The sequence below is a fragment of the Nasonia vitripennis genome, unplaced genomic scaffold, assembly GCF_009193385.2.
Source record: "Nasonia vitripennis strain AsymCx unplaced genomic scaffold, Nvit_psr_1.1 unplaced0148, whole genome shotgun sequence".
NCBI classification, from domain to species: domain Eukaryota; kingdom Metazoa; phylum Arthropoda; class Insecta; order Hymenoptera; family Pteromalidae; genus Nasonia; species Nasonia vitripennis.
In genome coordinates, this window is record NW_022279927.1 from 249,189 (window position 1) to 273,690 (window position 24,502).

The 24,502-nt window shown below is 42.4% G+C and overlaps 2 protein-coding genes across 4 annotated transcripts in view; both read right to left on the bottom strand.

Annotated features, from left to right (window-relative positions):
• Window positions 1–24,502, bottom strand: part of LOC100499205 (aldehyde dehydrogenase family 7-like) — a 263,537-nt gene that overhangs the window by 209,605 nt on the left and 29,430 nt on the right.
• LOC116418276 lies at window positions 18,947–21,879 on the bottom strand. The gene is made up of 3 exons (XM_031933318.1): window positions 20,159–21,879; window positions 19,405–20,077; window positions 18,947–19,319 (listed from the first exon to the last, which is right to left on the bottom strand). Exons 1-2 carry the CDS (start codon window positions 20,193–20,195, stop codon window positions 19,533–19,535), a joined length of 582 nt encoding a protein of 193 aa, XP_031789178.1. The 5' UTR covers window positions 20,196–21,879; the 3' UTR covers window positions 18,947–19,319; window positions 19,405–19,532.

Consider the following 24,502-nt stretch of genomic DNA (forward strand, 5'->3'; position numbering starts at 1 on the left):
AGATAGTGGAAAAAAATTATGAGTTTTAGGAACACGGAGCTGCAGGAGATAATAGACGGAACGGGGTACGGGAGCGGAACAAAGGAACAAGAAATTAAAACACTGCAAACGAGTATAGTGAAATCACTAGAAGGGGCGGGAACTTCAAAAAGCGAGGGAACACCAAGAGGCGAAAAAAGGGGAGAAGAAGAGAAGGACGTAGGATAGGAAACACATTGAAACAAAAGAAATTAGAGTACAGTTCAAAGTCGAAAGAAGTAACGGATATGAAAAGAAAGTGTAGGAGTCCGGAAGAGGCAGTGGAAAAAAATAAGGAGAAAAAAGCACAGGGTGCAGGGGAAAACGCGGAGGAAAAGGACGCATTTGCTAGAGCTGTGAAAAGGTCACCACAGGACAAAGAGAAAACGGGAGAAGAGACAGAAGGGACAATTAAGCAAACGATGAACCAGATCCTGCTGAAGTTAGAGGAGATGAGCACCAAAATGGACAAAGAGAATGATGAAAGAGAGAAGATGATAGAGAACTGGGAACAAAGGTATATGGATTTAAAAGAAACTAGCGCGCCACACGCGGCTTTTCGGCCACGGTGGCTTGCCGCATTGCATCGCGATACGATGCAAGGCGCGCAAAACGCTTCGCGTTTTGTGTGTAAGGCACCACCGCTGACGCTCCCGCTGCGCGCTTGCCCGATCCATCGACGCTCGCGCTTCGCGCTCCTTCACGCGAGCGTCAGGCAATCAATTGAAGCTTTTGGGCCAGATAGGGCGTGTCACACCGAAATTGTTATTCAATTATATGTACTAAAAATCGTTTCTAGGGTTGTTGTTTACGTATAAGCGTTTTGAAGAAATGTTTGTCACGTTAAAAAGTTGTGTTTTTAAAATATCTACAACTTTTACATTTAAGATTTTCATGTATAATGTATAGCCTCAAAGTTTTATAATGAATACTGGTTTATTGCTATACAAAAATTGATTTTGGCGTTAACTCGAATTAAAAGCATTTTCACGCTTAAGTGTAAATAGGAAAAAGTTGTATTTCTTTAAGATCTACAACTTTTCTTTCTAACTTTTTTTTGTAAAATGCATAGAGCCAAAAAAACTGCTTTTAGCGATTTTTGGATGTGACCGCATTCTGCGTATACCTGCAGGATCGAGCCCAAAATAAATTTGGCACCTTACTATTACGAGGGGAATCTGCACACAAATTTTTAGCCCGATTGATAGAAATCTCTCAGAGATAATCGTGTAACACCAAAATTTTTATTCAAAAAACACGCAAAAATTGCACAAATTGTGCCCGTATTTTAAAAAACATAGACCATCAGGATGAAAAAAAAATTAGTTTTTAGGTTTGTGCAAGAGGAGACTTTTCCCAAAATTTCAGCTCGATCGATCGAAAATTGCGTGAGATATCGCATCTCACACATATTTAGATGACAAAACTATAAGGCACTTCCGTGTCGCGGTCATGCCTGAAAATGAATGAAAAAATTAAGGAATTGCTGAAAATAGTGGAGGGTAAAATAAAAAAAGAAGGTAAAGAAAGAAAAAGAAACAGAAAAGAATGGAGGGGGATGTGGGAAAGGGAGGAAGAAAACCGGAAGGCGGATAAAAGGAATCTGAATGGGAAGTTAGAAAAGGAAAGGAAGGACAGAAAAGAGGAGTTAAAAGGAATACTACAGACGATAGAAAAACTCAAAAAAGGGGAAAAATAAGCATAAAAATAGAGAGACATAGATAGGGGAAATTGAGAGGAACGGTGTGGGGACAGAGCCGGGGAAGGATAGAAAACAGATGGAAGAATTAGAATGGAGAATTGAGGAGGGTGAAAGAGACAGGAAAAAGAATAACATAATGATAACGGGCTGGCGGAATGAGCACTGGGACAAGAAAACGGTGGAAGATTAGATAAAAAGCAGACTAGGGATAGAGATAACAATAAGGAGAACTTGGATACAGAAAGGAGGAATTCGCAGGATAGCGCGGAATGCAGAAACTGGGAGAAAAAGGGGTCAATCATGAGACAAAAAGCAAAGTTGCAAGGACCAGGCATGTTCATAGACCATGACCTAACATGGAAGAAAAGAAAAAATAAGGAGAAATGAAGGGAATACGCAGTAAAAGAAATGAAGAAGAGTAGAGAACTTAAGATAGGTTACAACAAGTTATGGATAGAAGGGGTAGAATACTTATAGAGAGAAAGGAAACAACAGCTTTTTTGGCGGAGAAAAAAGAGGACGGAAGAGGGATAGAAAAGGAGGACAGAAGGGCATAAGAATAATTAGTTGAAACGTAGCAAAAAAAGGGATTACGCTCCGCGTGCGTTCAAGCACATTTTCCGCCCCTGTATCAAAAAATAACGTTCAATACACGTGCGAAAAGTTGATTCTACACTCGTGTAGAATCTACTTTTGCGCACTCGTTTATTTATTTATTTAACTCCAGAGTTACAAACATTTGCATCCAATACAGCGTTGATATTATTCACACAATAACACAATATAACGCCGCAAATCCTGCAGAGGAAAACAGTATTTCCTGTCGCAGGTCCGGATAACAGAGATAACGAGAATACATATAAATACTGGTTAGTTATTGCTTTACAGCAATAACCTTCAGTCATACTACATACAATCCAGCCTCCGTTCATACGTAGGAATAGCATAAATCCTTGTCGGACTTCCAGACGCAGATCATACCATCCTTTTCATTCACACTTAACCTAGGTTGGGTTACAGGAGTCCCTGGACTCTATTCGCCCCAACTCTGATAACAGTATATAATATTAGTATTTACATAAAAAATTAACAATGACATATAATCCATTTAACAGTTGTATATAAAAAAATAAGTTATTAGTTGGTATTTTCTAAAGTGTTCGTAAATGATTCTATATTTTTGTCTTTTAAACCAGTAATGCTATGACGACATTAAATATCACATTAAATAAGATTATATTGCACGATTCTAAGATTCTATATTTTTGTGTTATAATTTGATGTTGTTTAACGGTAAAAACATTTGAAGATTAAAATTTCTACTTTGTATCATGGCACTTTTCACAGCTTTCACAATTTCACCAGTTCCGAACTAACATTTGTCTTGCTGTCATAAATGTGTCCGTTGTTGCATTTTTTTCTCTTATGTATGACAGTTTCTCTGTAAAGGTGAGCCTAGCCGGGCATGTGAGTCCGACAGCACAGGTAACTCTATAGTGTGGAAACATTTCTTTGTGCTGATTAGATGAGTCACATTTACAGTCTGACGTAAAAACAATATCATCTATGATTACTATGTCTTTGTAGGGTGATTGTAATTTAAGTGAGGACACTGAGTTCTTAAAAAGCTGTTTTCCTCGTATTCCTCTATCAAAATAGAAAAAAGCTTTGTTGAATCCTAGATAGTTGATATCGCCATACGTCATTCTGAGACTGGCTGATTCTGTGATTTTTAGGCCCGGTGCGGCCGTCGCTCCTCTACTCCTTGCTTTGTTGCTATTTTCTTCAGCCATTTCATTTATCATAGAGAAGACCGTTTCTATTGGTTTGTATTTTTCAGTGTTTACGTTTTTGTTATCACCCCATTCATTTGCAGTTACTTTTACGACATTAATGAATTTTATATTTGCTTTATTTTTTGTAGTTTTGACCATGCAGGTATTTATTATTTCATTCGTTATGTTGTCTAAACTATCTGTAATATTCTGATATGTTAAAATCATTTTTTTATAGTTGTAGTTGGAGATGCGTCGATGTTTACGTATTTTGTGAGAGTTACATTTGCCCTTAGCGCAAATGTAAGTTCTAATATCTAAGTAAACAGAATTTATTTCAGTTTTTTGTCTATTATTTTTCATATCATTTCTGCGCTGCATTAAATCCTGTATTAATGAAGATATTACTCTCTGTTGCTCACCATGCTCCTGATTGGACATCTCTAAGAACCATGATTTAAGTTGCTTGCAGTCAATTGTAGTGGGAGTACTTATCTCACTCATTATTTCTCAACCAATCTTGTATTTTCTTGATATTTGATTTTTTCCGTAAATCTATGATTTTGAGATTATTTGGTAGATTATTGTAGATGTTGATAGCTTTAATGTAGCTGGTTTTTGTACTAATAGTTTTAGCATACTTCGGTAGGATTATTAGCTTTTTCCTTGTTATGCTTGATGATTTTGTATATTGATCTTTGAGGCTATTGTAGTGGTACTGTAGGCTTTCGTAGGCGAATAATTGTTGAAGGTTAAGTGGGTTAACACTTTGAAAGGTATTTTTGTTTATAATTCTTATGATTCTTTTTTGGACCGCTTGTAACAGTTGTAGGTTATTTTGATACGCACCACCCCACGCAACTATTCCATAGTTAATCAGGCTATGAAAGAATGCGTAGTAAATTATTCTTAGAGTAGTTGTGTCCATGAATTTAGGAGATTTTACTGAAGATAAAAACAAGGTATCTTGTCTTATTTATAAGGTATTCAATATGTTTATCCCATCTCATGTTCGTGTCAAAAATTAAGCCTAGGTATTTCGTTTCTTCTACTCTCTTTATTATTTCATTATTAATTTTAAATTCAATTTTTTTCGGCACACTAACGCAGTAATTTCCAAAAGTCCTGTATACTGTTTTTTGAACATTGAGTGTCAATTTATTTAGCCTGAGCCATGTAGAGATATCGTCGAGATGTTTGTTCATTTTTACTTCACCCTCGGACCAAGTTTTCCCAGTAGTTATTACTGCAGTGCCATCTGCATAAGAAATTATGGAGTTTTCTGGCATATTTATTAGCAAGTCATTTACATAAAGTATAAATAGCAAAGGGCCAAGTATCGTACCTTGGGGGACGCCGGTATTTACATTTTCGACTTCGCTTGTATGCGAACCTATTCTTACTTTTTGCTTCCTATTGTTTAGGTAACTTGTAATAAGTTGGTGCACCTTGCCTCTTATACCATATGCATAAAACTTGTCTAGAAGTATTATATGATTAACAGTGTCAAATGCCTTTGCTAGATCTAGAAATGTAATAGCTATCGGTGTACTTTGATCCAGGTTTTCATATATTATTTTTGAGATCGTGTTTAATGCATCCTTGGTTCCAATGTTTTTTCTAAATCCATATTGATTTTTACTTAATATTTTACTTTGACATATAAATTCTATTATTCTATTATGTATAATTTTTTCGAAGATTTTAGCAATGTTTGATATTAGTGATATAGGCCTATAGTTTCCCATTTCGTTTTTTTTCCCAGCTTTGTATATTGGTATCACTTCAGCTGCCTCCAATATATCAGGCCAGATTGCCATTTTGATACATTGATTGATTACGTGGGCAAGGGGATCTGCAATAATAGTAGCTATAGTTTTCAGATTTGCACTTATTTTATCAATACCACCTTTTTTAAGTTTCATGTAGTCTATTATTTTTATAACTTCAATTTCGCTGGTTGGCTTGATGTAGATTGTTTTTGGATTGCTTTTAGGTAATTCTAGTTTTTTATTTCTTGGTGTAGTTATTTTATTACTCAATGTTCACAAAACAGGTTGCGAAGCAGATCATGTTGTACGAAAAGACTGTGTAAGTATTATTAAGATAGTATATTAATAGATATTATCAATATTTTCATTAATGAATTCTTAATTTTTCAGGGAACTGATTCGTATTGTTTGCCAGACGGAGATAAGATCCAACGTTATGAAATTCACACTACAAAACAAAACTGATGAAGTGATTCAAGTTTTAGTCTGGGGTCCAGAGATAATAGTAAAGATAAAATCTATGATTATGCCTGGAAAAGTAAGAAATGTTTATTATCTCATTTTTTTTAAATGTTAATAATTAATAATAAACATTTGATTTTCAATCTTACAGATTTTGCTTATTGATGGAGCATTCGCCAAACAGAGAAATGAATCTTTAAGTGCTGGCAACATTGAGTACGATCTCAATGTAATGTCGAATACTAAGATTCGCTTGCTTAAAGAATCGATAAATTATTCAGCTACTGTGCCAAACTCACCAAATAGAGGTTTCTATGAAGATTGTTGCAAATTTTCAAGCACTATTTGTAAGTCAAATATTTATTTAAAATTGTTTCTTGTATAGTAATGAATATAATATATAATTGAACTATATTTTTAAATGTTATAGGTTACATTAAAAGTGTGATCAGCGAAACAGCTATACCCAATTCTAAAATTAATCAGAGAGGCTTATCTGATTGTCGGAAGTTCAAATTAGAGTTTTGCATGCCAGTCTTATGTGACATGAGCGAATTTTCTATTGGATCTCATGTAAAAGTTAGAGGCACTATCAAATATGCTCAGCATCCGTATATATGGGTATTAAGTAAATCAGATGTTACATTTCAATCTGATGAGAAAAAAAAACATAAAAGACTTGGTAAAAGGAACAAGTGTGCTTAGCAAGAGACCACTAAGCGATTCATCGAATTTACAATCTGACGTAAGTTTTTACAATATTTAAAAATAAATAAAAATTGAACCACTTTTACATTCGTGAATATTATATAAGTTACATTTTTTGTATTTTAGCCGAAAATTGTGAAATCGGAGAGTGAGTAAGAATATGTTTCGGCATTTAATAGTACGTGTATACTGAAAAAGTTGTATACATATGACCATGGATGGGGATGGTTCATTCCATCGTCATTCATGTTTAATATCTGTAACAGTAAGATTGGTAATAATCTTTGTTACACCGTTGAATTATGTAGTTTTATAAATATTATAAATTATTTACCTCCTTTTTTCATCTTTTTATAGATATGGACCAAAACATCTATAAGTGCATGGAGCAACATAGAGTAAGAACAATATTCTGAGTACAAAGAAGTTTCTGTTTGAAGTAAATAGTTCAAATAGAAACTGAAACTTTTTTGGTTTTGTAAGTAAACAACACTATATTATCATAAAATACAGTGATATAAATAAACTTATTTAATATATATTCTTTTCAGATGAGTTTTTGAATACAACATTAAAAAGGTTATCAAGATATGATTTTTTAGTTTATGCATGGCAAAGAAGATATTCGCTGAGTTTAAAAATATGAAAGTTTATTTATAAAGCTTTAATTATTAGAGATGAAGTATTTATTAATTAGAGGATAAATCTTTTCTCAAACGTTTCAAGTTCGATTTCGACGTATTTATTGTTTGAAAATTTGATTATAACAATTTATATTTATTAAGTAGAGGAGAACCCTTTTCTTAAATGTTTCTAGTTGAATTTCGACGCATTCATTGTTTGCAAATATGACTAAATTATACTATGGTAATAATTTGTGTTATTTATTTTTATAATTTGAATAATAAAGAAGAAAAAATCTGTGTTTTTTTACCTATCCATTATAACCTATTTTAAGAAGTAGCTTAAATGATTGCAATATTGTTGTGACGGATGGATGGTGGGCTCTCCCTGAGAGCAGAGGGTTGGCGAGAAGAGGAAGACTAAGTGGTGGTAATGCTCTTTATTCTGCATAGGATGAGAGCTCCGCATTGGGTCGTAGTCGCCGGTGATCTGCCCGCTCCGCCGTCTATGCGACCGCTCGACGGCGAGCGATCGCACGTGCAAAGGTGCATACGCTGCAGTTTTGCTATTACTGCCGTGAGGTGGGAGCTACCGCGAGTGCTTGCCCGATACGGACCGTCGATGGCTCGCTGGATGGATTGGATAAATAGGTTTTCCGGCCCACTCGCTGAGTAGGTCCACGTGTTGGCTCTATGCAATCTAAGCCAAAACGTGTCTCGCATCTGCTTAAACCTTATGTCGCAGTTGCCCGCATTTTCGATCGGCCGTCCCGACGCAACTTTGATCTCGCACGCTGCGTTTTCTTCGATCTCGCGTACCGGCTCCGGGTTAACAACGCAATTTCGGGACTCTTTCTGCAGGCACGGGTATAAATGTCCGGTTCGACTCGCTGATTGCGAAGTAGCGGTGCTCGGGCCAAATATAAGTCGCTATATTAGTGATATTTAATATGCGCTGCGCGATCGGTACTGGCGAAACCCTGAACAAGTTAAATCTCTCTATGTCGAGGAGGGGAATTGCCACCTGGTAGACAAGGTGACCTTCGACGAATAATCGAAATTTTTGACACCTCCATTATCGAAATTGCCGAAAATAGTCACACAGGGCTCCGCAAGCTTTGGCAACGCTTGCCACCTGCTCGACTAACTCCTCGCCCGCCCTAAAATAGGGACGAAAGTCGATTTTCTGGATTATTCTCCAGTCGACGCTGGAGGTCGCCAAGGGTGCAATTTTTTCAGTTATTAGCCCTAAATTTTCTCTTAAATTATTTATTACGCAATCTGGTCCACCTAGCGGCACTATCCTGATGCCCTATCCTGTAGGCCGAATGCGCACGTCCTGAAAAATATTTCAAGGTTAGGCTAAGGCGATATGGACGGGGCAGCATGGCTTTCCGTTGTGCGTTGAAGGCTGGGACGTTTTTTTTGTTGCGCGCCCCGTCCGGGGCCGCGCAAAAAAAAACAGTAAAAAAACGTCCTAGTCCTCCGGGTTTGTATTCGCGTCGGTGGCCTCTCTCGCTAGAGCGCTTGGCCTATGCAACTTGTCGATGTGAACAACCTTAGTGAGTTCTTCGTTCTGGATTGTCGCGTTGTTATTTTCCCAGTTAATTATTTCGAAAGGGCCGCGATATTCCTTAGCAAATTTGCCTTTTTTAGGCTCCTTTAATAAGAAGACTAGCTCTCCCTCCCGAAAATGCTTAGCATTTAACTTGCGGCCATAATAGTGCTTAGCCCGGAATTTCGACTGAACTAAATTCATCGCCGCCATTGTTTGTAAAGCTGTCAAATTAGCCGTCATTTCGGAGATGTAATCGTTATAAAAGAGATCATTACTAGCACGCGGGAAGCTAGACGGCGTTCTAGCCTTCGTTCCAAATAGCAGCTCATGCGGTGTGTAGCGAGTACTTTCATGTTCGGTACAGTTATAAGCGTGCTGAGCGATCGCGGTCCAGTCGTCCCACTTCGCGATATTTTTTACATACTTTCGAAGGTACTCTGTCAACGTGTGGTATCGAGCCGTTCGCCTGCGGATGATACTCCGTCGTACAGAACTTTTCAATCCCGAAAATTCTCGCGAGCTTTTCGAGCACTTTACTTTGAAAATGCCTGCCCTGGTCGGTCACGATAGCGGCAGGGGTGCCGAATACGCATATTATTCTCTCCGTGAGGACGCGCGCGACCTCGTCCGCGTTGGCGTGCCTTGTCGGCGTCAGGATGACATATTTGGTTAACATATCCTGGATAGACAGGATATACAAATTCCCTCTTTTCGTTCTTTCTAGGGGCCCGTAAAAATCCAGCGCTATTTGTGCAAACGGCATCGACGGGGTATTGCTAATTTGCAACGGGAGCCGCGTTTTTGCACAAACTAATTTATTACACTGGCATGTTGCGCATCTCGCCACGAATTGTTTAACGTTGTGGCGCATATTGCGCCAGTAAAAATCAGTAGCTACCTTACTATATGTCTTTGACATGCCTCGGTGTCCACCCAACGGGGCCTCATGATATTCTCTTATTAATTTGAAGCGCTGTGATACTAGGGGCACGGGTAAATTGTTGTCTAATAGGACCGCGACTACTGGCTTGTTTGCGAACGCGCAATCGAATAGATCGACGAACTTCGATCATTCCGTCGGAGTTAACATAGCCAGGTCCTTGATCACCGCGAAGCTCTGTGCGTTTTCCTTAGTTAACACGTTTCGGAGCGTGCGCAGGCACTTACGCAAATCTGCACGAAGCGGCCGGTCCTCAAAGAAGGATTTTATGTAAACTCCAAAGAGTTTAATGTTTTTACAATTAGTGACATTTATTTCGCCAGATTTAAATTCTTTTTCGGTTAAGTCGCTTGCATTTAGGTACCCGCGCTCGATTAGAGCCTCTTGCACCTCGGTAGATATAAACTTATCCGCCGAGATTAAATAAACTAAGTTCTCATTGAACCGGAACGGGTGCTCGGTGAGAGCGTGCAAGTGCACAAATGGCGGCGGTTCCTGACCCTCAGGAACCGACCACGGAGGTTTCTCACGTGGAGGCCTCGCCCTGGCCACGACGTAACGTTTCATTTTGTCGTCCTTGAGCGCAGCTGTGATACCGCGGCAGGGGGGATTCCGTGGGCGTCGGAGCCCGAATCGTTGTCGCCGCTTGCGTACCCGACGGGTGCATCAGCACTAAGTGTTAGCTACTTAGAGCCTCGCTGCGACGTGGCTCTGTCCAGCTTTCTAGCCGCGGGCATCGCGCTGCTCATCTGTTCCTCGCACGCGTGTGCTAAGCCGTCGTTACCCCGCGGTCCGTCCCGAGTGCCCGGCGGTGGCTCGATATCGTTGAACGACATCGGAGATGTTAATTCCCGGTCTTGACTTCTTTGCTCTGCTAGATGCTCTGATGCGCTGGCTGCGCTCGGAAATACGTTGCCCTGACCAGATACCGGCTGTGCGGCGCCGCTCTTGCGGCCTCTGCCCGGGGTAGAGTTCGCGGTTGCTTTCGGAGCGATTCTTTTCGATGTCCGCTTCCTGCCAAGCACAGGTGAATTTCGGCTCTGGATATTCGTCATCGCTGGACGGCGGTGGGTTCCGGCCGCTTAGCAATCGCGCTGGTGCCGAAGGCGCATCTATAACCATGTACGGCGTAAAGTGCAGACCGGTTAGATTTAGGTGAATGGTTTCACGCGCGTCAGCTACCAAAATATGACAAAATACCCGTGGATTGCCCGGCACATCGTAATGGATGCAGATGTTCACGCGGAATTCGTGAGCAAAGAGTCGACCGAGCCGTATTCTGTGTCGGACTTTAAAATCTTTTTAGTTTCGAACGGTTCACCGCAATTCTGCAGCTCTGACGAGGCTAACAAGCGGCGCCTCAGCCACGTAGCCGATACGTTTAATTTGCGCAATTTGATGAAGGAATAAAATAAGCAATTACCCGGCGGTGAACTAGGAATATCGTCAGACCGTCGTAGGCTCACGAGCGGCTCTGCGCAATGGCTTTTGCGTAAGTACGTGTGCATGCAGACGTTGCCAGAGCTAGCCGACGAATTCCCATCTGTAGGCACGGGTTTCCTATCATAATTACGAGGGACACCGGCAAAGTCCTCAAACGGACCCACGATATCGGGTGGCGAAAATACTTGCGATCCGAGCGCTGCAGCAGCACTTGGCGTCAGCGAAAGCTGACAGCCTGGGGTCGTCTTCTGTGGATCAACCGTTTTTTCTAGACTCGGGTTACCCAACCGTTTCCCGGAGCTGTTTTTTCCGTTGGATGCGATCCCTTTCTGCAGACACCGCGACTCGTCATCGCTGCTTGAGTTGCGGCTCGGTGCACGAGCAGTCTCCCTTATCGCTCGCGAGTCTTTGCCACTTATACTGCGCGGTGGTCCGTCTGCGCCGAACCTTGATTTACCTTTTTTCGGGTGGAACCGATGAATTTAATTCCCAAACATCGATTTGTACGCCGCGCTTTCCGTCGCGTGCGCCGCCCTTTGCGTTGACTCTAAGTTTCTTCTGAAATTTCTCTCCTGACCATGGCCAAGGTACTACTGTTTCCGGCTCTCGTGAGTCGGGCAATAGACCCTTTTTTGGCGATTCATGGTTCCTATTTATTTGTCCTGTTTTCTCGAATACCGGACTTGCAGGGGGGACGAATTCGCGGCAACTAACGAGAGGTTGGCGTTATCCGGTCTCTTGCTGGGTTGAAGCCCTTTTTCGATGTTCGGCGCCTGGGATCCGTCTAGCCGGGGAAATCTGTACGTTTGCAACGGTTCTACCTCCTGTGCTACAACGCCCGAGGGGGAGATACGAACGTCCTCCTCGTCGTTGCTCGAGCTGCTGGGCTCGACTTGTTTCTGAGGCGCTGGCACTTGATTTTGCTTGTTACTACGCGTCTCGCGGCCCGAGGGCTCTATATAACGTAGATAAGACTTTACCTGTTGGGGTAAGTCCGACATTATGTCCGATGACTCCGAAATTATTTATTTAACGGAGCGCATTGACTCATCGGAATCTGACCTTGGACTATCAGACTCGATTCGCCCGGCAGTTTCCACGACGGGTGCGGCTGCGGTAAATTTGATCGAGGCTTTTAAAATTTCCCCGATACGCGTGCGTTCGTTTTTACTCAGCGAGTACCTGTCCTTGCTGAGCCTCCTTACGAGGGCATTGGTCAACACACATTCTTATCTCACCGGGTCGCGGTAGTCGGGGGCAAAAATGAATTTGCAGCAGCGCACCTCGGTGAACCATTGGATTTTTACTTTTACGTCCCCGTGGAAGACGTTGTGTAATGCGCGACCTAAGTAGAAGTCGTTGTGCTCGTTCCTTATCGCAAGGAACTCTCCCTCCTTATAAATCAACGCGTTATCTTCGCGCTTCTTTTTCCTCGCGACGCGGCTGCCAGAGCAACTCGAATCAGACGCCCGGCGCACTTTTCTGTCCCCGTCAATTTTTCGTTGCTTTATTGCGCGCGTACGAAATATTCTTCCAGGCGGTGCACCAGCCTCTTCGTCCGGATTTTCTTCCACTTGCAAGTCGGCCAATTCGAGCATTTCTTTTCTCGGTAATTCGGGATTCGCCTCGCCGTCAGCGATTATCGGATTTCTAGATAGCGGTCTGTATATAATATCAAATTGATAACCGATTAAAGCCGCCTTCAGGCGGTTGAAGCGGAGGTCCGGCTTTTTAGTTGTGTGGAAGTGTTTCAGCGCCTCGTGATCCGTCACGATCGTAAATCTTCTACCGTAAATGTAGCAGCGAAACTGCTCCTTCGTGAAAACTACTGCTAGCAACTCCTTGTCATAAGTGGGGTACTTCAACTCGCTGCCCTTAAGGCACCGAGACGCATACGCGCACGGCTGGTCTGACCCTATTTTCCTCTGACTCAAAATCGCGCCAAGTGCGTAATCGCTACTATCGGTGGTTACAATAAATGGCTGAGAAAGATCGGGTGCTCGTAGAACCGGCTCGCTCATCATTAGTCGCTTAAGCTCGTCAAACGCGGCCTGCTCCGTCACTCCCCAAACGAAATCTACGCCCTTTTGCAGTAGTCTAAACAATGGGTACGCGATTTTCGAAAAGTTTTTTATAAATCTGCGATAATAACTAAATAATCCTAGGGCTTGTTTAACCTTTCTCGTATCGGTAGGATCTCGGTACTCTGCCATAGCGCGAACTTTGGCCGGATCAGTTTTAATGTAGCCCGACGATGTGACCCAGGACCTGTGCCTCCTTCTTTAGGAATTGACACTTTTTGGGTTCGACCGTCATGTTGGCGTCGAGCGGCCTTTTTAAAACGCGGCGCAAACGCACTTTATGCTGATCTAATGTCTCGCTAAATACCATCAGATCGTCTAAATAAATTTCGACCTCTTCTACCTGCAATCCGGCCATCGCCAAGGACATAGCCCTGGTAAAAGTGATAGTGGCCTCTTTAAGACCCATGGCCATGCGATTGAATTGCAGGAGCTGGTTCCCGTGCATACAATCGGGCGCATAAAAGGCCGTCAGATGTGCAGAGTCCGGGTCCATCTCGGTCTGATGGTATCCCTGCTTGAGATCCATAACCGTTATATACTTAGCGGCTGCTAAATGTTCTAAAATATCACTAGTGAACGGGAGCGGGTGGCAGCTGCCTTCCGTCTCCTCGTTGAGACCTCGAAAATCGGTTACTAGACGATATCTCTTATTCCCGTTCGCGTCCGGTTTTTTCGGCACGATCCATAAGGAGGACGAGTAATTTGAGTTCGATTTGACGACTATATTTTGCTCGCGAAGTTTCTTGAGCTCTCGGATCATATGCTCCTTAATAGCCGGTGGAAATCTAAACCTACCATTCTTTACCGGTTTATTTTACTTCAGCACAATTTTGTGCTTCAAGAGGTGCGTAGCGGGTAATGGTTCGCCGTCGAGGCCGAAAACGCCCGCGTACTCATCAACGATCTCCCGAATATAACCGATCTCTTCCGCGTTGCAACCAGATAAATCCGCGAGCTCTAAAATTTTATCAACCCGCTCGCGTCTGGCCTTTTCGTCGGCACGCAGTCGATCGTTTAGTGTATGCACTTCTCAGTATTTTTCCTGTTTTTTGTCCGCATCGAACATGCGGCGGAGCGAGGCTGTGAAGTCGGCAATCTTCTCAGCAGAGCCGTCCCCAGCGGCTTGATACAGCGGGTTCTCTATGACGGTCTCGCATTCAACCAGCTCGACCGTCGGAGTAGGAATAACTACCTCTTCCTCGCTGATGTTTATACATTCAGCGTAAATCCGACCGTTCCTAGTTTCGGCAAGAAAATTTCCGAATAATAAATTCTGGTGTAAATCGGTCATAGGTACCCATCCCGCTTCTACGTCGTCATTGCTGACGCGTGCGCTGATTACCATTTTTACCCTGGGGTGAATCGCGATACGCTCCTCGGACTCAAACGGCATAACTCTGTCGCCTAGCTTCAGAGTTTTGCTGGCCGCGTCGACGCACCCATTATGCGCGTTGATGACGTCCCAGCCGATGATACCTGTATTTTCTATAGGGAAATCATTCGGCACAACCTGGACGTCACATTGCAAGCCTTGTAGCTGAATAACAGCTTGTCCGAGAGTGTAAGACGTTCCGGGGGTTACTCCCTGCAGCCTAATAATTTTCTGCTTATCTATGGGATAACCGGGGGCCAAGTGGCCGATCTTTACGATCGAAATATCCGCGCCGGAGTCAGCGTAGAATTTGCCCCACCTGTCACGTAATTGGGGACAGTTGACCGATACGATAGGAGGTTGCCTACCCGCTGTGAGGAATCTAATTGTTGCTGGGTTTTTATCTGAGATTGCCGCTTCTATGCCTGATTTTTCACGCTCGGCGCTTTGGGGGCGCGGCGAGCGTGTATCTAGTTTAAATTCCCGCTAACGTTAGAATTATTGCCGCGGTTCTCATCGCGATTATCGCTGTCGTGATTGCTATCGCTCCGATTGCTATTATTATTCTTGTTGTATTTACGGTTAATATTTTTTCCGCAGTAGCCCTTGTTGTGATTGTTCTCGTTTTTTGAGTTATTACTGGAGTTCTCGCTTTTGCCATTCTGCGCGTTGCCCTGGTTATTGTCCTTATTATTGGACGCTCTCCCGGACTTCCCGTTATTATTACGGCTGGGATGCACGATTATTTTTCTAGCTGCATGTTTAATCAAAATACGGCATTTTGCCAGGCCATGCCCCGGTATATCGCAATAAGGGCAGTGCTCCATGCTCTGCTCCGCGTTTTCTGGCGTTTCGCCCGATTTTCCTGCGTCTAGGTCCGGTACCGACTCTCTGAGTGGCTCGGTCTCATCGGCTACCACTCGACGTACTTGAGCGGCCGGTTTCGGGGCAGAAAGACCCGTGCTGCCCGCGTATCTAGCGCTCTGCTTCCCCTCAAACTCGATAGCCGAGGTCATTGCCGCGGTTAAATTTTTAGGGTTTCTACTGCGTACCTGATGGTCTAGCGGCGTCGCAACCCGAATAGGAACTGCTCTAACACGTCCTCTTTCGCGCGGTGCCTTCTCGCTTTTCTATCAGCTCGTGACAATTCTGGGGCAGAATCAATTATCGTCATTAAACGGTTGTAGAGCTTTTCTACCCGTATACCGTACTCGGCTACCGATTCGTTCGACCCCTGCCTGACTAGTCTAAGCTGGGTATTAATTTGGTCCGTGAATCCTATATTTGCAAAGTGCAGCGTGAGATCGTGCAAGAGCTTCTCAACCGACTTGTATTTCGCGGTTCTAGCACGGTACCCTTCCGTGGCTTTGCCCTTAAGCCTATTGGCGATATGGAGAAGCATATACTTCTTTTGCTTTGGTCCATAGGACCTCATAACTTCGCGAACCGCGTTACAAAATTGAAATAAATTGTCGGGGTCTCCATCGAAAAATGGGATGAATGCCGCAGCCTGGTGGAACGGCATCTTATACTCCCGGCTGTAGCAGTCGAACTCGCTCCCGTCTCTTTTTGCCGAACGCTTGCGGCGTGAATGTTTTGCCTTGCGTCCACGCTTATCGGATCGCTCTTGCTCGGACTCATTGTCCGAGGAACGGCGCCTGTCTTTATCTTTACGCCTGCGACGGGGAGTTTTGTGATCAATTGATTCGTCGCGGTTGCCGTCGCGTTGATCCCAGCGATTATGCTTGTGACGGCGCTCTTTCTTTTTCCAGGACGATGCGGATGGTGCCGAATCCGCACTATCGCTGGATTCGGAGTTCAGCTCGCTTTCCGACTCGCTAGAGTACTCAGAGTCCCAGCCGCTCTCTGAACTGGACTCTGATTCGCAGTCGGAGTCTGACCAGGGGTGCTTCGCGGCCGACTTCTTGCGACGAGATGCCTCTCGGTGCGAGTGCTTACACCCGCTGCCGCTACGTCTAGACCCGCGCGAGTCAGAGTTGGAATCCCTAAAACTAGCTGATTTTTTAACTGCGCGTCCCGGGGATCGTTTGCGCAGCGCGCCCTCCTTGCCGCGCCGACTAGTTACATTGTCAGACGTTCCCTTCGATTTATGCGTCTTGCCGCAGCCAAGGCCACTACGGTCACTGTCCGACGAACCTCCAAGCCCGAGTTCGTCTGTTGAGGCCATTACTTGCTCAACTATCCTTCGCATCCGGTCCTGCATAATTCCGCGCTTACGCTCAGAATCGCTCTCGTGGTACTGTTCAACATGTACAACACGCTTCTCCGGCCTATCCCTTTCGAAATTCAGCTCTGCCGATTTTCTAATTTTCAGCCGGCTGCCGCTACTTCGGTCACTGTCCGACGAACTACGGAGTCCGCGCTCATCTTCCAAGGCCCTAACCTGCTCGGCGATTAATCGACCTTGATTTTCAACGGCCCTGAGTCTATATTCGGAGTCGCTCTCCTTACCGAAGCTGCGGTTCGCGTGGCGACTCGATTTCCCGGGTTCCCTGAAACGGTGTGCGGCCGGCACATGTTCGCTAAATAAGCAATCACGCGGGCTGTTAATGACTCGTGGACTAAGCGCGCCAAGTCTCCTTTTCCCCGCGAGCGTCGGCGGACTGCGTAAATACTCGGTCGCGATAGCTGGCGGGCTACGTATGCATTCGGACGCGTTGGTAGCCGCCTGTTGAACTCCGTATAACGGGTTCGGCACTCGCTGACGTGCACTTGTCGTTCTCTGGTGTTTTGCCATAAAACTTTGGCTTTTGCCTGCGAGGGCTCTATCTTTATTACTCCGAGCAAAATCTCCTTTGCCTTTTAGCAAAGCTTCCTGAGCTCCGGCCAAGCACTCGTGATTCGCTTCACGCGCCGCTCGGTCTCGGAACCGTCCGTATCTATTGCCGTCTGGCTGAGAGTTTTTCTGAACGATTTTCCGAAGCGAGGACTCATTTTCCCGTAGACTCTAAACCCTTCGCTGGCATACTTTTCCTGCTTCCTAACTTGCTCCGGGTCGCTCTCGGCGTCTCTCTCTTTCTTTCTTTCGCGCACCGCGATTGAGCACTGATTTAGCGGCGTCAATTATGCCTGCTGGAGCCATTTTGCCCGAAACGCGCACTGATTTTAAAAAGAGATATTTTCCTTTTTACGCGAGAGGAGAGAAAAAATAATTGGCCAATCGAGCACAGTTGAAACTATATCGCACTCCCGAAAAGCCAAGCTGCGCGAAAATTCAGGAAATATTGGCAAGAAAAACTTACATGCTGACGAGAATGATGCTTATAGCTGCGACGCGCATGTTGGCTGCTGCTGAACGAGACGAATCGCACGCGCCGACGGCTGGTCCGCGCCGGCGACTGTCTGTGCGTGGTGGCTGCTAAGCTGCTCGGCTGGAGGGCAGCTGGTCTGCGACGAAGGCTGCTGTCTGGTTCGTTGGCCCAAGCGGGCTTCGGTGGTCCAGATGGACTTAGATGGCTGAAATCAGCTTTGCTGATTCTTCTTATGTGCCGTCGCTTGCTCCTCTTTTGTTGATAAGGCGGATACTGCAGCGAGATCTCGACGGCACTTGTTTTTTTTTTATTTATTTATTTTTTTTTTTAAGCTCTAACAGTAGTTGAGCCTCGGCGACCACAAGTGTTGAAAACGACAGGACAGGCGGCTCTCTGAACTTCCCTCTTGTATTTCTGTCGGCTGAGTTGCTGCTGCTGAATTCGCTCGACAGTATCACTGCGAAGATGACAACTCTCTCGCTGACTCTTCTCGACGACGTAATTTATGCATCGAGAGAACAAAAAAAACGTTGAGATTTCAAAGTCTTAAAACGTTTGAAAACTTCTGCTGCTGCAGAGCCCCACTGTGGGATGCCAGTTGTGACGGATGGATGGTGTGGCTCTCCCTGAGAGCAGAGGGTTGGCGAGAAGAGGAAGACTAATTGGTGGTAATGCTCTTTATTCTGCATAGGATGAGAGCTCCGCACTGGGTCGTAGTCGCCGGTGATCTGCCCGCTCCGCCGTCGATGCAACCGCTCGATGGCGAGCGATCGCGCGTGCAAAGGTGCATACACTGCACCTCTGTAGCGTGTGAACTCTCGGCAGCGGCGTTCCCTGCTGACGATGCGCTCTAAGCATCGCCAGCGGCCGTCACCGCAGATGCCACGCGAGAGCCTAGAGCTCGTCCGTGACATTGTCATATAAGAATTTACTAATTCGTTTAATAGTTAAAAAATTTCATTGCATGATTGAAAGCTTATTACATTTTGATTTGATTTTATTGAATTTAATATTTGGAAGATTGTAAATAAAACAATAAAAATCTTGATTTTAAATACGAATTAAATATTTTTAAATGTAAAAGAAACTCAAAAGTTAGTTATTAAAAACTTATGTAACTGTAAAATATATTTATGAAAACTATTTTGTTCTTTAATGCATGTGTTAAATTTTAAATATTTCAATATAATTAAAAGTATGACACATTAAGTAAAAAGTTTAATTGAAAATATGTATCTTTATTACATTTCTTATAAAAGTACAAATTTATAATTATTGTCATGAATATAAATTAGTTATAGAGTAATAAATCATCATTCCCTGTTGCGGAATCCACCAAGTATATCAACAACTCTTCCTCTGTTCGGTAATGGGATTATCGATTCAACTTTCAATGCAGGTGGTCCTGGCGGATATTGTTCCATTACACCTATAACTCGTACAGCATTTCCGTTTTTTAAACTTGGAATTTCGAAATCTGCAGTAAATTTAATTTCTAATTTGTAGAAACAATCAGTAATAGATCTAATCATGAATTCAAAATCCCTATTTTGATATTTTCAGGGCTCGTTTTAATGTAAGCATCGATCACTGAAAAAAAAATTGTTGACAGAAAAAATGTAAAAACGGTGTAAGTGTGCATCTCATATTAAGTGGATACATATTGTGTACTTACAAATCTTAGAATTTATTGTAACGGGGTGAGACTTTGACGTGAGTGGAGAAAATCACAAAAGGAGACGCCGGGACTGAGAATCGATCCGGCGCTCCCGAGATCTCTAGGCGCGCGCTCTGTACGTCGAGCTAATGCCGCCTTATTTCGTCACACTCTATTCTTCCTCGATTACCGGCGTGGCGAGGGACGTTGTTCCTCGTTACAATTGATAATAATGCATTATCAAATCCAGCATTATCACAATTTTCAGTGCTATCTATACTTGTATAAACATTTTCTGTTGTCTCATCGAGCAAATTCACAACTCTTTCATTTATTTCATTGACATCAGCATTTCTTGCAGATAAAATTGCATAATTAATAGATTTTCGATACTCCTTCTTTGCAAAAATATTGCCATAAATATCATCTACTATGTCTACTTCAGGTGGAATAATACAATTAGAAGGAAAATAATCAATATTTAATACATCATCAGAATCATTTAATTTTCCATCTCCGACATCGAGTAAAAATTTTGCAAATTGGATTTCTTGAGGAAGGGCTTTCATGTTTTGTGTTAAAGAAAATTTGACAAATTTATTCCAATTTAAACTGCGGTTGATAGATAAATCAATTATTTCACTACGAGTTCCATGAACTTTGACAGGAAGTAACTGTCTGAAGTCGCCACCTAAGACAATAATTTTTCCACCAAATAATTTATCATTGTTCATAATGTCCCGTAAATCTGTCCATAAATTCAATAGCATACCTTGGAGCCATAGGTGCTTCATCCCAAATAAAAACATCTGTAGATTTTAAATGAGCAGCTTCTTTCGATTCTAATTTAATATTCCAAGATGAGTCTGAAAGTAATGGTACAGATAATTGAAATATTTTGTGCACGGTTTTACCTTTGGGAAGTAACGTAGCTGCAATGCACGTAAAAGCCATCATACAGACATTTTTATTATTACCGTTAAGAATATACCAGAGGGTTTCATATACAAACGTTTTACCTGAGCCTCCTGGTCCATCAATAAAAAAGCAAGTATCATTTTCTGTTAAATTATCACAGTTTCCGTTCATTACTGCATTCAAAACTTTGTTAGCTATTATTTTTTGCTTCTCGTTTAATTTTTTCATCCGCTGTGTCACTAATCTTTTCTATCAAATATTAAAGTTACGGAAAATCAGCTAAAGATTTACCTTCACATTGAAGTATAGATTGAATATCAATAAGTGCTTTTAAATACGCATCTTCTTTAGAATGACAGCGAGAAAAATCTTCTGACATACAATCTTTAAAATCTTCCCATTGTTGGTTTGGTTCTAACGGATTACATTAAAATTCTTACAAATAAACTTCGTAATTGTTTTGGCATCATGAAAACTGTGACTTCTCTCATTGCATTTGTCCATTCTTCGTTGTTTTCAATAAAGACATATGCCAAGCAAGCAGCTGTAAATGTTTCTTTAATTTTTCCATTTACTGTTCTTAAATCTTCAAAGCTTGTTGTTCCTTTGACTCTCATTAATAAAATTCTTAAGTGAAATAACTCAACTTGCATTGGACTCACTGTGTACATACGACCAATACAATTTGTGAACCTTTTTCTTTTTTGCCATTTACTTTCTTTCTTTCCGTCTATTTTTTCAGTCTTAAATACGTAATACATAGGGATATTGTCATATAATTGTTTCCGAGCTTCTGGATCACGTAAATTAAAGGCAAACTAATCCATTAACATGGTTATTTGTTCAAGGACATTTTGTATTTCATGATCGTTATGCCCAGTATGAATTGTAAAATTGTGGAAATCTGGAAGATGTACTGGTAATCGTACAATAACATGATTTTTATCGTGCAATAATATGGATAAAATTCTCCAGACTGCTTCAGCTGGACCAACATATCGAGTGTCCACAAATTGTTTTATTTCATCATGTTGAATAAGTACGTTGTCAGAGGTATTATTTGTAATAACTACAGAAGCAGCATCGTGTCCCTTGTATATATATATTTATGCAAATATTTAATAGATTGTATACTTGAACATATTTCAACATTAATATGGCAATTAAACATTAAAGACAATACTGGACAATATGGTACCACGTAACGGTTATCAACTTTATAATTATTAGGGCACTTATATGTTCTTCCAGTATCTCGTCGGCGGTACATTGGATAACTATTAGCATCAATAAGAGTTTCATTCCGAAATTGTTTTGGAAATTTTTTCGAACATTTGTTATCAACCATACACCAATCTCCGCATGGTCCATGTATCATATTTTTCATGACAATATCATGTAACTCAGGATTGAAATCAGGATCAGGTATCTCAGCAGATATAAACTTATCAATTTTTTGTGTATTCTCAAGTTTACATTGCTCAGATAAAGTTATTAATATATGGCAGTGAGGTAAACCACGTTTTTGAAATTCAATCACATAAATATATACATCTCCAAAAAACTTATCTTTTATAATATGTGACGGCCGAGTGCACGTCAAATGTTTAACGGCTAATCATGTACTAATTGTAATAAGATTATTGTTTCGGCAAGCTGCCAACGAGCGCCGAAACGAGCGAGAACGAGAAACGAGGCAAGATAGAGACAGAAAGAGGGAGAGCATAGGTAGCGCGGTTGCCGCCTGGCCGCACAGCGTTGGCGAGATATGACAACGATGTGCCGACGGCCGGGAGAATCGCGACTAGAGTTAGTCTCACTGCGCTATCCACACGAGTAGCTCGCGCTACTATATACGCGGATTTGTTGTGAGTCCTGCGAGCATCTCGAGAGCGAACGATATTCGTCCGTGCGTTACTGATGAGCTGCTGCGACGCCCGTCCGAACTGTTACATCTCCACCTCTGAGACTGGACCACGTCCGTTGCGTCAAGTACTACTGCCACTACTGAGTTGTAAGTACCTGCACTCTCACTCTCTCACGCCGACAGGGTAATATCTCTCGTCTCCCTTTATCGTTCGTCGAAGTGTGCGGCGTTTGCACCTCCGGGTATAGTTACAATTGAATATACATTTCCTTATCTAAACTTCTCGTGTGTGATTTTCTACGACCCAACCTACGCCGCCTCCACGGGCTCGTGTAAAAACACGTGCATGATCTGAGTCGGCCGAGCCGTGCCTTCTGCACGCCCGACGTTAATTTACAATAAACAGGGCCCTTCTGGCCCTGGTTATAACACAGCAGGAAAGTATTAACCGAGTGTTATAAATGGCGCCCAACTACAGTGGCAATTGAAGTAAAAAGTACGCGAATTATACAAATTACGAATTGTAAAATAAATCCGTGCGGCGAAAATTCAAATACTCACGTGAGTTTATCACGCAGAGCAGCGAAAAGCCAAACGGCCGAGCTGTATACTTATGTATAGAGCGAAGACGGCCGATCGCGCCGTATTGTTTACATCCGCGCGCGGCAAGCAACTATATAAGACTCGTGAATCGTAGTGGTATGTGTGCGAATGAGACGGACCGCAGAAAACTTGATGTATATGTCCGTTTTCATAAGAATTGAACTGTGCTTTTTTTTGAGCGTATACGGTTAATTGAGGATCGCACACGACCGTCCGTAATTTGAGATCGTAAATATTTAAATTTAGTGTTTAGCAACTTAAAATTATCTGCGCATGATTTTTGCGATTACATACGCTCAAAGATTTGATCGTTAAAGCTTGTATTTTCGAGATGATTGTTACATATAAATTTTATGTCTAATACCACGAAAATTCACACTTATACAGTAATGAAATTTCTATTTTCGGTTGTGCTGTGAGTGTTATTTTCGTTTTAGCCGTCGAATTAAACGTTCGATCGAACGTATAGCTAGTACTATAATAAATCACGCATAGCTAAGTAAGCGTAGTTGTAGTCTCAACTGAGCTTAGTACGTCTCCTAAGCTGCTTACTAGTTTTCTTTTGCTTTTACGAATATTCGTGATGATATGAAATTTTTGGACGATTTTCTGTAGGACATAAATAGCTAGTCGGCAGCGAAAATAATTTCTTTGTCGAAATACAAGCGATCGAACATTTTTGCGTCTGAATAAATCTTGTATATAAATTCGAGATTCAAGTACTGTTGTGATAATTTTATTGAATTGCTCGTTAACATCCGAGGTTGCGGTAAACACGGATCTTAAATACTTAGTAAATTAGGTGTTATTATTGTAACGAAGAGAATAGATTAGAGTATTCCAATTGTAAATATTATCAACACAATCGTGTGAAGCGGCGAATTTGATAGACAGCCGTATACAATAACAGAATAGTCCGATATAGCTCTATCTAATGCGATCTAGCGGTAAACAATAGTCAGCAAAATCGGAAGTTTCTTGCTATCAACAGACTGCTATTCATCGAATCATTGAATATTTAGTTTTTTCGTTGTTGATTAATACAAGAAACACATCCGATTCCTGTATACCGAGTCTTAGTCGTGCACAAGAATTACCACGCTTGGAAGAACCCGTGGAAGCTAAAGTTGGGAAGCAGAGGAAGTCATCAGCAAGTCATGCTAGAGTACCAACGAAACCATTACTGAATTCTTCTACACAAGGGTCGAAGGAAGAGTTGGATAATCCTTGCACCCCCAACCATCATAATTCATTTTGTGAAAATACAACAGTGGCAAATTCGCACAACAGGCTCAACTGTCATTGGGACGAACAACAATCTGTGAATACGTCCGACCTTACGAAGAAGTGTACTTCCATAGAGAACTTGTTTAACTTGAACTATGGCTCAGTTATGGACGATCAAGAATCAGTGACAGCGTCCGACGGTTCAAAGAAGTCAACTTCTGAAATGAATCAGTCTAACTTGGCAGACGATTCATCACTTTCAGAACACAGGCTATTGCAAGGGCAATCCACGCTACAATGTAGTTGCCAAGCAGCCGGAAAAAAATCGTGTTCTGGTACGCCATGTGAGAGCAGTGCAACGCTTGCGATGCTCACACAGAAGATTGAGTTACTCACGGATTTAGTGAAGTCACTCATAAATTCGGGCGGGTGTTTAACCTGTAAGTCCCGGGACGACAAGAGTAACTGCACGAGGTCCAAGCGTGCTAAAAAGCGTCGTCG